General features: G+C 37.4%; 2 protein-coding genes across 2 annotated transcripts; both read left to right on the forward strand.

Annotated features, from left to right (window-relative positions):
* The first annotated feature begins 10504 nt into the window (after window positions 1-10504).
* Window positions 10505-11269, forward strand: LOC142538704 (uncharacterized). Its single transcript, XM_075644004.1, has 2 exons — window positions 10505-10804; window positions 10856-11269. The coding sequence occupies exons 1-2, from the start codon at window positions 10505-10507 to the stop codon at window positions 11267-11269; spliced, it is 714 nt and encodes a 237-aa protein (XP_075500119.1).
* Window positions 11270-11724: 455 nt separating this feature from the next.
* LOC142538705 (uncharacterized) lies at window positions 11725-14331 on the forward strand. Its single transcript, XM_075644005.1, has 9 exons — window positions 11725-12066; window positions 12118-12202; window positions 12356-12601; window positions 12657-12751; window positions 12805-12901; window positions 13434-13522; window positions 13718-13940; window positions 14124-14160; window positions 14238-14331. The coding sequence occupies exons 1-9, from the start codon at window positions 11725-11727 to the stop codon at window positions 14329-14331; spliced, it is 1308 nt and encodes a 435-aa protein (XP_075500120.1).
* Window positions 14332-14796: the final 465 nt, after the last annotated feature.

Here is a 14796-nt window from a genome sequence, read left to right on the forward strand (position 1 = left end):
TATTGCATGGCATGCAAGACAACTTTTCCACTTTTCCAACAACCAAGGCAACTCTCCCCCTCCCTCATTCAAGGGTGTTGGCCGAAAATTGTGAGGTGTTTTTCCCTCAATTTTTCTCTTATTTTGTGTTCTTCAATAGTTGAAGAAACAATTTACTTCTCTTTGAAAAAGCCTTACATTTTCTAGTGCAAGTGTGAGGTGGATCTACAAAGTTGGTGGTGGGCCTAATTCTTGAAGGAAAGGAGGAAAGCTTGTAGATTTTTCTTGCCATACCAGAGCTTTGTTGTTTAACAACAAAGTTGGAGCCACAATCAATCTTTTAAAGATTGATAGGTATATCTCTCAAACACCCTATGTATGACATGTGTTTGTTTTTGTATTTGCTACACAAAATGTGGGGTGGCCGAAAATTCCAAGCAAAATTTTAATTTTTTAAACTTCCGTTGCGCTTCCGATCACCGTAACCGATCCTCTTTCAAGTGGTATCCGAGCTATGGTTACGATTTTGTGTAGCATTTACAAGATATTATATTGAGATTGATTTCTAACCGCATGAGAACAAAATTTTGCAACAAAATCAAGGCCACCTTGGGGCACATTTTGGCAGCTTGTTGCTGCCCATTTCGGGCAGCCCAAGCTGCCCGAGGGGCTGTCCGAAACGGGCAGCAAGGGCAGCCAAAACCCCCCTTTTTAAAATAAAAAAAATAATTTTTTGTTGCCGGAATCCGGCGACGGCGATGACAACTAGGGTTTCTGAAAGTGTTTTGGATTATCAAAGTGTCATGGGCCTTGAGTTGTTGGGCCATTGGATGGCTAACATATTTGTGAATTTTGAATGGACCAAAATGTTTTTGGTGAAAAATAAGTTTTTGGGCCATAAGTTTAAAATTACAAAAGTTGCAAATTTTTCTCATAAAATAAATAATTGAAGTTGGACTTTAATTATTTATAGTAAATTGTGATTTATAAGAAATTCGGTTATAAATAAATTAATTGGAAAGTAGACAAAGGTGTTTGTATACTTTGTTAATTTAGTTTATAATCGTGGCGGTTAGTGATTGGATCAAGATATATAATATTGGATCAATTAATTATTGTGATAATTAATTGATGGTGTATGATATGTGATATTATGCATGAAGGATGATCAAAAGCCCAAGCCCAATTTGCTAGGTGTATGCTAGGATATTTTGTGTTGAATGATTGTAAAAATTATCAATTTATAAAGTGGGCTTGGTTTATGGCCCGTTCCCACCCCATGAGATGTATCCCTATTTGCCATGGATATTTATTTGTAAATATTAGTATAGTGGATGATCAAGATTGGAAGATGGTGGCCATGATGATTATGAAGATCGAAGACATGTAAATATTAGAAGCTTATTTAATAGTTGCATTTGCATCCCGTGCATTTCCCTATGATTGGACCTAGGCCCGTGTTTAGCTCACACGGTCCGTTAGTATTGGGACGATTGATCATCCTTATTTGTTTACTGTTTATAATATATGCATGATATGTTATAAATAATGAGTATATGCGTTATTATTATGATAATAACAAAGTTTCATGAATCCGGCAAACATACGATCAAACATTGCGAGCTTTTAAAATAAAATTAATGATGAGACCTTTCGAAATTAAAAACCCTCATTTTGAATAAGATTCAAAATTATTATCAAGCCCGAAAAGGGGAGTTATTAATTTGTTTATAATTTCCTTGTCTTCCATCGACAATGGGTGCATGATGAACGCTACCCGTACTCGGGGCTCGGCTCATATTATTGGGGGAGCTCTGGGTGCCGGAAAGCTGTGACATCCATTGACATGGTGATGTGAACTACGTGGAACTCCCATGAATTCGGCTCATATTATTGGGGGAACTCATGGCGACCGTCCATTAAGGTTTAACATCGATGGGTAAGGCTTGACACGTGAAGATGAACGACGTCATATTATTGGGTCCTAATCAAACGTGAGACAAAAGTTTACGTAGAGGGTTGCATTGTGATGCAATTGGAAACTACCTTTTAGGAATTGTGATTGGCTGATATTATTCGGGATCATGATTCGCTAATTGGACCTTACGTACCTACTGAGGAAAGGAGTTTCCCGTTTTCACTAGAGGGTAGTGAAAGATGTCAAAAAACCCTGTGAGTCGTTTTCCAATTTTCTTCTTTTTTTAAAAACCCTATTTGACATCTAAACTTCGACCCCTAGCCAACTTCCGATTTTCACGAGTTACCCCGACCCATGTTGGTCCGAAACTTGCCCAACATCTTAAATTAACTTACTGGACCCTAACTTCATAAAGGAAACCATTCTAATGCAAAAAACGAGGTCCCTCTACACACACCTATGCTGTCCGAGAATTTCACTTTGTGTGGACTCTATCTTGTGTGATCGTGTGGACCTAGCCGATGACTCAGGCCGTAAACCAGTGTCTTGTGCACCACCTAAGGACCCTAATGAGCCACCCTGGCCCAGCCCATGCCCCATGCATCGAGCCCCTGGCCCCTGCAGCCGTGCGAAGGCACCCCAGCAGGACTCCTATATTCTCGGGTAGAGACCTAGCTTGGCTAGGACTCTTTCCCGACCCTTAGTGTGAGTCCTATTGTGGCTAGGACTCCCACCATGACTCACTCACGTCCTTGGCTAGCCCCTGGAACCAGCCAACCGAGCCCCCCGTCCCTGCACAACAAAAACCGAGCCCCAAACTTGACAGCAACAACCGGTTCCTGCACGAGTTCTGGTTTCGTCTTTCTTTCTTGGTTTTAGTCGATTCATGTGTGGTGTGTGGGACTCCAAAACACGTGTAATACTTACCTATCCATGCCTAGAAATCATGGCAGCCACTTAGTAAAAAAAACGCGAGTCATGGCATCAAACAAATTGCATATAAATCACAAATCCAATGCATGTACAAGATGGTCTTTTTTTCGAAAATTCTGAATATATACATGTATGACTTCAAGCTTTTCATGCACACATACTTTAAACAATATTATGATGTAATGGATGAGAAAAGGGAGATTAAGGTGTGCCTTTGCACAGTATACGCTCGAATAATCGTTGACGACGAAGAACGGATCGAAACCTTTGACTTGTTTCCTTTGAACCCTTCGAATTATCTCATCCAAAAAGCTTAAAGTGAAGTGTTGTGTGTGTTGTAGTTGGGAGAGGGTTTTTCAGAATTTTGGGAGTGGGGAGGCGTGAGTTCTTTGATGCAAAAATGAAGGGTTTTGTGATTTTTTTGCACTTTAAATACTAATCTAACCACTAAGTAGGCTTTAGGCCTAATAAGCCCCAAAATTCAAGCCCATTAGTTAAATTAGGATTTAATAAAATATTAACCAAAGTTTTGATTAATTAAATATGTGAATTTATTAGCCGGGTTGCCAAAAAGTTCGTATTTTAGTTGAAAAACCAACACCGATAAAATTTTCGTCCCTGTGTATAAAATCACTTCAAAACCCTTTATATTCAAAAATACTAAAAAACATCGACCATCTTTTAAATAATTAAAAATAATTATATAATAAAAATATTTTACGTTTTCTTCAGCCCTCGGTCCTTGTTCTTCGATCGTCATTTGAATATTCCTAAAAATACATTTTTTATCCATGATGACAAATAAATCTCATTTAGCATATAAACAAGTACGTCACATAATTAATTAGCAACTAAAATCAATTAATTACTCAATTTTTCATAATTTCCTAGATTCGCATGCAGTTGGATTACGTCGTCTTAATTTTGTGGACCTTACATAAACAACCAAAGTTGGAATCAAAATCATGCTTGAAAACTCATGGATTGCATAAAAACGAAATTTATTCAAGATGTCACTTATTTCCCAAACTTTTCTTGCATAAAAATTTAATATGATGTGATGATGATTTTAAAAGGAAGAATAGGCGTGCCTTTGCGTAATTAACGCACGAAAAACTTGTTGACAATCACGGAGAACGGACGAGAACCTTTGGCTTGAATCTTCCTTGGCTTCTCACGATTTTTCCTCTAAATATTGTAGATGGTGTGTGTCGTGTGAGGGGTATTTTGGGAGGAGAGAAATTTCAGAATTTTAAAAGAGGGTGGCCGTGTGTCTTGTGTAGAATTGTAGGGTTTTTGGTTGATTAAACATATATTATATAGCTTAATTAAATACTAATAAGGATTTAGTCCTATTAAGCCCTTAAATTAAGCCCATTAGTCTAATTAAGATTTAAATAAAATATTAAAATAGTTTTTGGTAAAATAGTTTGTAGATTAAATAGCCGGGTTGCTAAAAGGTATATATTTTTGTTGAAAAACCAACCCCGATAAAATATAAGTCCCGGCGTATTAAATCACCTCAAAACCCATCAATTTCAAAAATAAGAAAACTTCCCAGGAGGTCACCCATCCCAAAATTGCCCCAAGTCAAGCACGCTTAACTTTGTAGTACTTATGTGATGAGCTACCGAAAAGAAGATGCACCTTCGTAATATGAGTAGTACCAATCAAATCTTTTAAGCCCTCTTCAACTGTACAGTCCATTACATTGAACAATTTCGGAATCCCTCTCATTCAGGTGTGGGATCGGTTCATGCATGTTCCCTCGACCTAGAAGCCTGCCAGGAGCCGCTCATTGTCCGTGCAACCTCATGGCACCGGCGATTATCCGCTGCCCTCTTCGGCCCCGGGCCTCACAAATTATATATTTGTTCAATTGATATTGATAAAGAAAATATTGAAATTGGTCTTGATGATTTTTTCAGGTATCACTCGTTATTAGGATCAGAGAATGAATTTGAGGAAAAATATGAGAACAAAAATGAACCACCCGTATTGGAGTTGAATCCCTTGCCAGAAGAATTAAATTATGCATTCCTTGGAGATTATGAAACATATCCGGTGGTAATTTCTTCCAAACTAGCAAGTGATAAAGAAGGTAAATTAGTTGATATGCATAAAAGACATAAAAATACAATTTGTTGGACACTAAAATATCTAAAGGGCATTAATCCAATAATTTGCACTCAAAAATTCACTTAGAAGAAAATGTTAAAACATCTCGACAACCACAAAGGAGATTAAATTCACACATCAAAGATATTGTGAAAACTGAAGTTCTCAAACTACTTGATGTTTGAATTATCTACCCTCTTTCTGATAGTAAGTGTGTAAATCCAACACAAATAGTTCCAAAAAAATCTAGCATCACAGTGATAAAAAATGAAAAAGGTGAATTGTTAACAAGTTGAGTCCCATCTAGTTGGCTGATATGTATTGATTATAGAAAATTAAATGACGCCACTAGAAAAGATAATTTTCCATTACCATTTTTGGAACAAATTTTAGAAAGAGTAGCAGGTCATCCCTACTATTGTTTTCTTGATGGATATTATGCCTATTATCAAATTCGCATTGCACACGAAGATCAAGATAAAACTACATTCACATGTCTTTTTGGAACATTTGCATTCATAAGGATGCCATTTGGTTTATGCAATTCCCCAACAATATTTAAAAGATGTATGCTAAGCATTTTTAGCGACATAGTTGGAAATTGTTTGGAGATTTTCATGGATTATTTAACTGTTTTTGGGAATATATTTGTTAATTGTCTTGAAAATTTTGAAAAATATTTAAACAATGTGAGGAAAAATGTCTTATTTTAAATTGGGAAAAATGTCATTACATGATTACTTCAGGGATTGTTTTGGAACATGTTGTGTCAATTCATGGAATTGAATTTGATAAAGCAAAAATTTATGTCATTGCCAATTTTATAGTAGGTTTATAAAAGACTTTAGTTTAATCACTATACCCATTTGCAACCCATTTGTAACCCCTTAACAAAAGACACTGCATTTGAGTAGACTTAAGAATGTCAAAATGCTTTTGATAAAATCATTTGACATTTAACATCTGCTCTTATCATGCAACCTCCTGATTGGTATTTACCATTTGAAATCATGTGTGACGCGAGTAATTATGCAGTCGGTGCAGTATTGGGTCAAAGAAGAAACGGTAAGCCTTGTGTGATATGTTATGCAAGTAGAACATTAAACAATGCTTAAATGAATTATTACACAAATGAAAAAGAACTACTTGCTGTAATATTTGCATTAGATAAATTTCGTTCTTTTTTGATTGGATCAACGACTATTGTGTTTACTGATCATTCTACTATTAGATATTTATTGACCAAACAAGATGCAAAGCCACGATTGATTCGATGGTTTTTGTTGGTACAAAAATTTGACATTGGAATCAAAGATAAAAAAAAGGAACCGAGAATGTCGTAGCGGATCATTCATCGAGACTAGTAACAAGATCATCTTGTGAAATGACACTAATTGATGATAATTTTCCTGATGAACATCTATTTTCAGTCACAACTACACCTTGGTTTGCTAACATAGTAAATTTTCTTGTGACAGGAAAAATGCCACCGCAATGGACTTCCCAAGATAAGAAAATTTTTGAATGAGGTAAAAAACTTTTATTGGGATGATCCATATCGGTTCAAGTATTGTCCAGATCAAATTTTTCGACGTTGCATATCCGACAATGAGGTAAGTAGTGTCATTAAATTTTGTCATTCAGAAGCATGCGGAGGACATTATTCTTTAAAGAAAACGGCTGCAAAAATCTTGCAGTGTGGATTTTATTTGCCCACTTTATTTAAAGACACCCACGAAATCTGCAAGACCTGTGAAAATTGTCAAAAATTGGGAACGATTTCAAAAAAAACATGATACCTTTGAATCCTGTCATTGAAATTGAAATCTTTGTCTGTTGGGGAATTGATTTTATGGGACCTTTTCCACCGTCGTTGGAATACCTAATGTAACATTTTTTTCTATACTTGACACGATTAATTATACTTATACTCATAATAAAAATAGGGTTTGATGATATCCTTTATTATGAAGTAATTCTAATAAGAGTATCTATTTGACGGTTTATAAAAATTTTAACATGATGTCCCCACATTTTGTAAAAGCCAAAACTCAAGCAACAACATCGATGCATATATATAAGCATATTTTCACATACAAACATACACCGTATCGTTATACATATAATCATAAACGTCGTTTCAAACCATGACATAAAATTCATCATAATACATATGTAGAAGCTATACAATAAGATGTCGAGGTTCTTGTCGAGGTAGGGAAAGTCACAAATATCCATTGGTGAACCGGCATCCTATGTATCTTCATTACCTGATCTTGTGATACATGAGCTACGTGAGTTTATAAAACTCAATAGGTTGGCACTTATACGTATCATTATACATAGAAAGAGCATACGTATCAAGTCATGATCAATAATGAATCTTTAAACCATGTCATACCATAGAATATATTCATGTTCATTTTTGTACTTGAGCCTCATTAGTTGACCCGTACAACTGTGCTTTATTTATTATATAGCTACTACTGTATTGGACGTCAGGGAGCACATTTGACAACCCCACGCCTAATGAACATATATTGGCCAATAGGTTTGGTGGACTTAAAACCACCGATGATGTCAACAAGCTCATATATCATATCAAAATAAGTCATTTACCTTTTCTTTCAAGTTCATGTTCATGACATAGCGCACATCTTTAATATTCATAATGTCATTCATATTTAATACATAACAATGAAATATTGTAATATTCCAACCTCTTATCCTTCTATTGTCAATGATGTTATTCATGGTTATTGTATATTCATGGTTATTATTGTATGGTATTGTTAGTTGTCATGGTTGTGAAGGTTAAATGGTGTAATTTTAATTGTTGGTTTATATAGATGATTTGAGCATGCATTTTGATGGTTTTTTGCATTGGTATTGCATGGAATTGGTAATGGAAGTTTATGGTTATAGTGTATCATAGGTGGGGTTGAGTTGTTGGTGTAGAGCAGGAGCGACGCCGCAGCACTAGAGGAATGGTGCTGTAGCGCTGATGGGCACGTTACCAAGCAGCGTCGTAGCGCTGACAGACAGCGTCGCGGCGCTGCTAGCAGCGTAGCTTGGGCGCCGCAACGCCAAGGAAGAGGCGCTGTGGCGCTAGACGGGGCTTAAGTGCTACTTGGGAATGAGATTTTGGGTACAAGAAGGGCCTATATTATTCCTGTGTAGAGACTTCTACTCACTTCCTAACCTTCTCCTTCTCATTATCGGTTCAAGCTTCTTCCCCTACAAGGTTTTCTCTTCTTCATATTTTGCACTTCAAGTTCAAGGGTTCTAGTAGATTCTTTGTACCTCCTACCTTAAGTTCCAAGCTCCAAGGTAAGAATTCTTTATATTTTGTATTTAGTGGGTTTGAGGAGTTGAAGATATAAGTTGGTTTGAAGTTTTTCTATGATCAATGGTGATGATTAATGGTTGATTGTGTGTATTATATTATAGGAATACCTTTGAGATCATCATAGCAATCGTGTGCTTCTTGGGTTGTTAGTAAAGTCTCTTATTCTTTGCTCACATTATAAATATATGTACAAAAGCCATGTTTATTGATGTTTAGCTCCTTTTATTGATATATTCTTGATATATGTATTGATATATATTCATTGATCAAAAAATACCATTGAATTCATTGATAAAGGAGCTAGTAATCCATATGTTTGTTAAATTGCCTCAATGAAGTTTCTTTGATTAAAGTGAATAATTGATAGTAAATATCATGCATGTTATTGGCCAATTTCATGTTAAAGGTGTATCTCTCACAGTTTTGATATTTATATTAAAGAGGCACATACTTCACAGGTCACAGGTCACAGGTCACAGGTCACAGGACTATCAATTTTTTTATTTAATCCATGCCATGAAATACCATCTATTATGCCTTGTTATCTATTGTTCATTGAATATGGTATTATATAGCTTTCATTGCCATAGCCATGTTATTAAAGCCCAAGCCTATGTATATTCAATCGGTGTTCTTCGCTTTCTACTTACTGAGTTATAAACTCATTCCAGTTAATATCATGTAATACAGGTGATAAGAAAGAATGAAAAGGATTGTTAAAGGTGGAAGAAGTCATATGGCAAGGGAAAGGGAAAAACTTTTGGCATGTATTACATATTTTGGTATGGTAAAACATTGGTAGTTATAGGTATCATGTATTTTGTAAAAATGATACATGTTTCATGGTGACTTTTGATTATATTTTAAATGATGGTTTTAGGAATGATTACATTAAAGGTTTGGTAACGTATTGTTTTTACTTTACCAGTTTCATATATTTTTTTATTTTCCCTTTAAAATATAATGCTTCCGCGTATGTTATTTCTTTTAAAATTTAATGTCATGGGAGTGGGGTGTTTCAATTGGTATCAGAGCTGATTCTTCGGACCATATATGACTTCTTCTACCTAAGACAATCCGGTATGTTTATTATCCTGCATCTATTGATTTTAACAATGTGAAATGATTCTATTTTATTGTCATTGATATCTCATTGTTTCCTAGCTATGTTGAAGTGAGCTTATGTGTATGAAATGCCTCCCAAAAGGAAAGGTACCAAAGGGGACGATAGTACCCCTACCTTTGATAAGACTGCGAAAGTTGTGGACGAATTCAGTAAGTTATTAAAAGAACATGCAAAAGTTCAAGGTGAACAGATTCAGCAGTTATTGAGCATGCACACGACGACTCAGGGTTGTGGCCATGGAAGGGGTCAAGGTAGAACGGAAAGCACTGAAGATGGTTCTTATGATCGGTTCAGGCGAATGTACCCTCCTGAATTTATCGGTGGTCCTAATCCACTAGTTGCTCTTGATTGGGTCAAGTCATTGGAGGCTATATTTGATTATCTGAAGCTCACTGATAGAGATAAAGTGAGTTGTGCTGTATTTATGCTAGTGAAAGCGGCCCATATTTGGTGGGAAGCCACCAATGTTACTGTTAATGTTTGTGAATTAAAGTTGAATGAGTTCAAGGATTTATTCTATGCCAAGTATTTTTCAATTGAAGTCAAAGCCAAAAAAGTAAAAGAATTTCTTGAGCTGAGACAAGGTTCCATGAATTTCAACGAGTATACTATTAAATTTGAGGAAGGATGCATCTTTGTTACATTTATTTCTGAAAATGATAAAGATAAAGGAGAGCATTTTCTTCATGGGCTGAGGCCAGATATTAGGAGGAATTTTCACATGTCGAAAGTTGTCACATATCAAGATATTGTTGAGAAAGCATTTCTTGCCGAACATGATGAACAGGAGATCGAGAAGGAGCGACAGTTAAGAAGACAGACTTTCCAAGCGAGAGGTCAAGGAGCAAGTGCTCTTGTTCGAGGCGGCCACAAAGGGAAAGGTGAGATGGAACCGCGTAATAAAGCTCAGTTGTCTTCTTTGGATCCTGAGATAACATTGTGTCCTAAGTGTGGCAAGCCACACAAGGGAGAATGATTGATTGGAAGCGGCCGATGTTACAAATGCAAAGAATTGGGGCACACGGCACTGGAGTGCCCTCTTACTTCGGATAAAGGAAGAGTACAGGGTATAATTTTCGCAATGACAAAAGAGGGTGCTAATGCAAATTCTTCGGTAAAAACAGGAAATATTTTAATATCCGGCAAGGAAGCACTTACATTAATTGACACTTGTGCGACTCACTCTTTTATTTCTGAAGTGTATATGCACTCTTTATCTGGTGAACCTTCTGTCATGCATTTACATTTCAATATTTTGTTGCCTTCTGGAGATGAAATTTGGCAAACTTGTATCTTTAAGGCATGTCCTGTACAGATGGATACGAGATTATTGTTTTCTGATTTAATTGTTATTCCGTTGGTTGCCTTTGATGTCATACTGGTATGGATTGGTTGTCTGCTTACCATGCAGTGATTGACCTGTGTGGGCAAGACAGTGAAGTTTTTATCCGATGATCGTGAGAGTGAAATGTTTGTTGGTTTAGGTTCTTCCCTGAGTAATTCCATTATTTCTTGTTTGCAAGCTACTAAATTGTTGTACAAGGGGTGTATTGGTTTTCTGGCTTCATTATTGGATGTGAGGAAAGAAAGTAATATGCAATTGCAGGATATTGATGCGGTACAGGATTATCCTGATTTGTTTGCTGAAGAGGTGTCTAGATTACCACCTGATCGAGAGGTAAAGTTTGTTATTGAATTGATTCCAGGTACAGCCCCAATTTCTAAGGCTTCGTACAGAATGGCTCCGACCGAGATGAAAGAATTGAAGAATCAATTGCGTGAGCTATTAGATAAAGGTTTCATTCGTCCTAGTTCCTCCCCATGGAGAGCTCCAGTTTATTTGTGAAAAAGAAAGATGGATCTTTGAGATTATGTATTGACTATCGAGAACTAAACAAGGTAATTTTTTTAAAAAAATGTCCTTTGCCACGGATTGATGACCTTTCTGATCAATTGAAAGGAGCAGCAGTGTTCTCGAAAATTGACCTCCGGTCCGATTATCATCATTTGAAGGTGAAAAAGGAGGATATACCGAGGACTGCGTTTAGAACGAGGTATGGTCATTATGAATTTTTGGTGATGTCATTTGGGCTAATCAATGCTCCTTCAGTTTTCATGAATTTAATGAATCGTGTCTTTAAGCCTTATTTGGATAACTTTGTCATTGTTTTTATTGATGACATTTTGATCTACTCTAAGACACGAGAACTCCATAGTGAGCATTTAAGGACTGTGTTGCAGCTATTGAGGGATAAGAAATTATATGCTAAATTAAAGAAATGCGAATTCTGGTTGGAGCAGATGGCGTTTTTGGGCCATATCGTTTCAAAAGAGGGAATATCGGTGGATCCAGCCAAAATTGAGTCCATTAAGCAATGGACTATTCCAAAGATAGTTTCAGAGGTTAGAAGTTTTCTTGGTTTGGCAGAATATTATAGACGGTTCATAGAGGATTTTTCAAAGATAGCATTGCCACTGACGAGCTTGACAAGGAAGTCTATCAAGTTCGAATGGACCATCGAGTGCCAAAGATCATTCAAAGCACAGAAATATAAGTTGACTTCTGCCCCTGTGTTAGTATTCCCTTGTGGTACTGAGGATTTTGTTGTGTATATAGATGCTTCAAAGCATCGATTAGGTGTCGTACTGATGCAGCGTGGGAAAGTGATAGCTTATGCTTCTCGTCTGTTGAAGGACTACGAGAAAAATTATCCCACTCATGATTTGGAATTGGCATCTGTGGTTTTTGCCTTAAAGATTTGGCGGCACTATCTTAATGGTGAGAAGTGTAAAATTTTTACGGATCACAAAAGTTTAAGTTATTTGTTTTCATAGAAAGAAATGAATATGCTGCAGTGGGGATGGTTGGAACTTGTGATGGATTATGATTGCACCATTAGCTATCATCCTGGTAAAGCTAATGTGGTTGCAGATGCTTTGAGTCGCAAGTCGAGTTCCTTATTGGGTTCCATAATTTTGAGACCATTGCTGCTTGATTTGCAAAGAAATGAAATAACTCTGGTATCTTCAGGTACAGTAGCTCAATTATCTGCATTAGTTCTTCGCTCAACTTTGTTTGATAGAATTTTGAAGGAACAAAAGTTTGATAATCAGTTATTGGAATTGAAGAGAAAGAGTGAGCTAACATGGGTTTCTGAGTTTGGGTTGAATCGTGATGGTTTGTTAACTTTTCGAGGTAGTATATGAGTTCCTTTGGGTGATGACATTCGAAGACTTGTACTTATTGAAGCTCATACAGTGCCATATTCGGTACACCCTGGTAGTACCAAGATGTACCAAGATCTTCGACGCCTTTACTGGTGGCCAGGTATGAAGAAAGATATCTTATTATTTGTTTCTGAATGTCTAACCTGTCAGTAGGTTAAGATTGAGCATGAAGCTCATACAGTGCCATATTCGGTACACCCTGGTAGTACCAAGATGTACCAAGATCTTCGACGCCTTTACTGGTGGCCAGGTATGAAGAAAGATATCATATTATTTGTTTCTGAATGTCTAACCTGTCAGTAGGTTAAGATTGAGCATCAGAAGCCTGCACGATTGTTGCAATTATTACCTATACCGCAATAGAAATGAGAATCAATATGCTGAGGCTTATGTTCAATAGATTGTGAGACTTCATGGGATACCACTGTCGATAGTTTCATATCGTGATCCAAGGTTTACCTCGGTGTTTTGGAAGAGTTTACATAGAGCCTTGGGAACAAATCTAGCCTTTACTACGGCTTATCATCCTCAAAGCGACGGGCAATTAGAAAGGGTCATTCATATTCTTGAGGATATGTTGAGGGCTTGTATAATTTATTTTCCTGGTAGTTGGGATTCAAAACTACCGCTTGTCGAGTTCACATATAATAACAGCTACCAGTCTTCAAACGGCATGGCACTCTATGAAGATTTATATGGAAGAAAGTGCCGATCTCCTTTGTATTGGGACGAAGTAGGTAAAAGGAAGATGTTGAGCCCGGAGTTGGTTCAATAGACTGCAGATGTTGTGGCATTGATCCAAGAGAAAATGAAGACCGCTCCTAGACAGAAAAGTTATGCCGATGTGAGACGACAGCCATTGGCATTCGAGGTTAGTTACCATGTTTTCATTAAGATAGATCCTCTCAAGGGAGTTATGCGATTTGATAAGAAAGATAAACTTAGTCCTCGATACATTGGACCGTTTGAGATTCTTGATAAGATTGGAGACCTAGCCTATCGTCTTCCATTACCACCGGACTTGGATCGAGTTCACAATATTTTCCATGTTTCTATGCTCTGAAAGTATCTTCCTAATCCATCTCATGTTCTGCGGCACGAATCATTGGACCTTTTACCTAACTTGAGCTACGAGAAAGTGCCGGTTCAAATACTTGATAGCAAAGTTAAAGTGTTAAGGAATAAAGAAATTGGTCTTGTCAAAGTTCTTTGGAGGAATCATGTGATTGAAGAGGCCACATGGGAACCAGAGGAGGAGATGAAGCAACGTTATCCGATTTTATTTGATGGTAAGCAAATTTCATGGACGAAATATTTATGAGGAGAGATTGTAATATCCCAACCTCTTATCCTTCTATTGTCAATGATGTTATTCATGGTTATTGTATATTCATGGTTATTATTGTATGGTATTTTTAGTTGTTATGGTTGTGAATGTTTAATGGTGGAATTTGAATTGATGGTTTATATAGATGATTTGAGCATGTATTTGGATGGTTTGTTGCATTGGTATTGCATGGAATTGATAATAGAAGTTTATGGTTATAGTGTATCATAGGTGGGGTTGCATTGTTTGTGTAATGCAGGAGCAGCGCCGTAGCACCAGAGGAACGGCGCTGCAGCGCTGATGGGCACAGGAGGCAGCGCCGCAACGCCAAGGAGGAGGCGCCGCGGCGCTAGACGGGGCTTAAGTGCTACTTGGAAATGCGATTTTGGGTACAAGAAGGGCATATATTATTCTTGTCTAGAGACTTCTTGTAATGCCCAAGAATTTTGTTATTGTAATCTGAAATGATTTATTGATAATTGATGTGATTATAGACGGAAAAGAACTGACCGGGAAAGACGAAAAGAAGACGTGAATTATGTTCGAGGAATGAGCCTCGCGCATACGCGCGACCAAGCCGGGCGCATATGCGCGGAATAGGCAGAGAACCTCGCGCATATGCACGACCAGGACCCGCGCATATGCGCGAGATTGGCAGAGAACCTCGCGCATATGCGCTGGGAGAGGGCGCACATATGCGCGAGCTGCCGAGAAGACACGCGTCGAGGCAGAATGTCTTGCGCATATGCGCCGAGGAGGGTCGCGCATATGCGCGAGACGTGCAGCACAAGGATGAAGCCACTTGCCTCTAGCCATGC

Source organism: Primulina tabacum, chromosome 3, assembly GCF_025594145.1.
Source record: "Primulina tabacum isolate GXHZ01 chromosome 3, ASM2559414v2, whole genome shotgun sequence".
NCBI lineage: Eukaryota > Viridiplantae > Streptophyta > Magnoliopsida > Lamiales > Gesneriaceae > Primulina > Primulina tabacum.

Excerpts from the sequence above, each read along its gene's own strand:
- LOC142538704 (XM_075644004.1), top strand. The coding sequence starts at position 10,505 with ATGACAAAAGAGGGTGCTAATGCAAATTCTTCGGTAAAAACAGGAAAT. Across the intron at positions 10,805-10,855 it reads TTGCCTTTGATGTCATACTG|ACAGTGAAGTTTTTATCCGA; the intron begins GTATGGATTGGT and ends TGTGTGGGCAAG.
- LOC142538705 (XM_075644005.1), top strand. The coding sequence starts at position 11,725 with ATGGCGTTTTTGGGCCATATCGTTTCAAAAGAGGGAATATCGGTGGAT. Across the intron at positions 12,203-12,355 it reads TTGGCGGCACTATCTTAATG|ATGCTTTGAGTCGCAAGTCG; the intron begins GTGAGAAGTGTA and ends ATGTGGTTGCAG. Across the intron at positions 12,602-12,656 it reads GTTTGGGTTGAATCGTGATG|ACTTGTACTTATTGAAGCTC; the intron begins GTTTGTTAACTT and ends TGACATTCGAAG.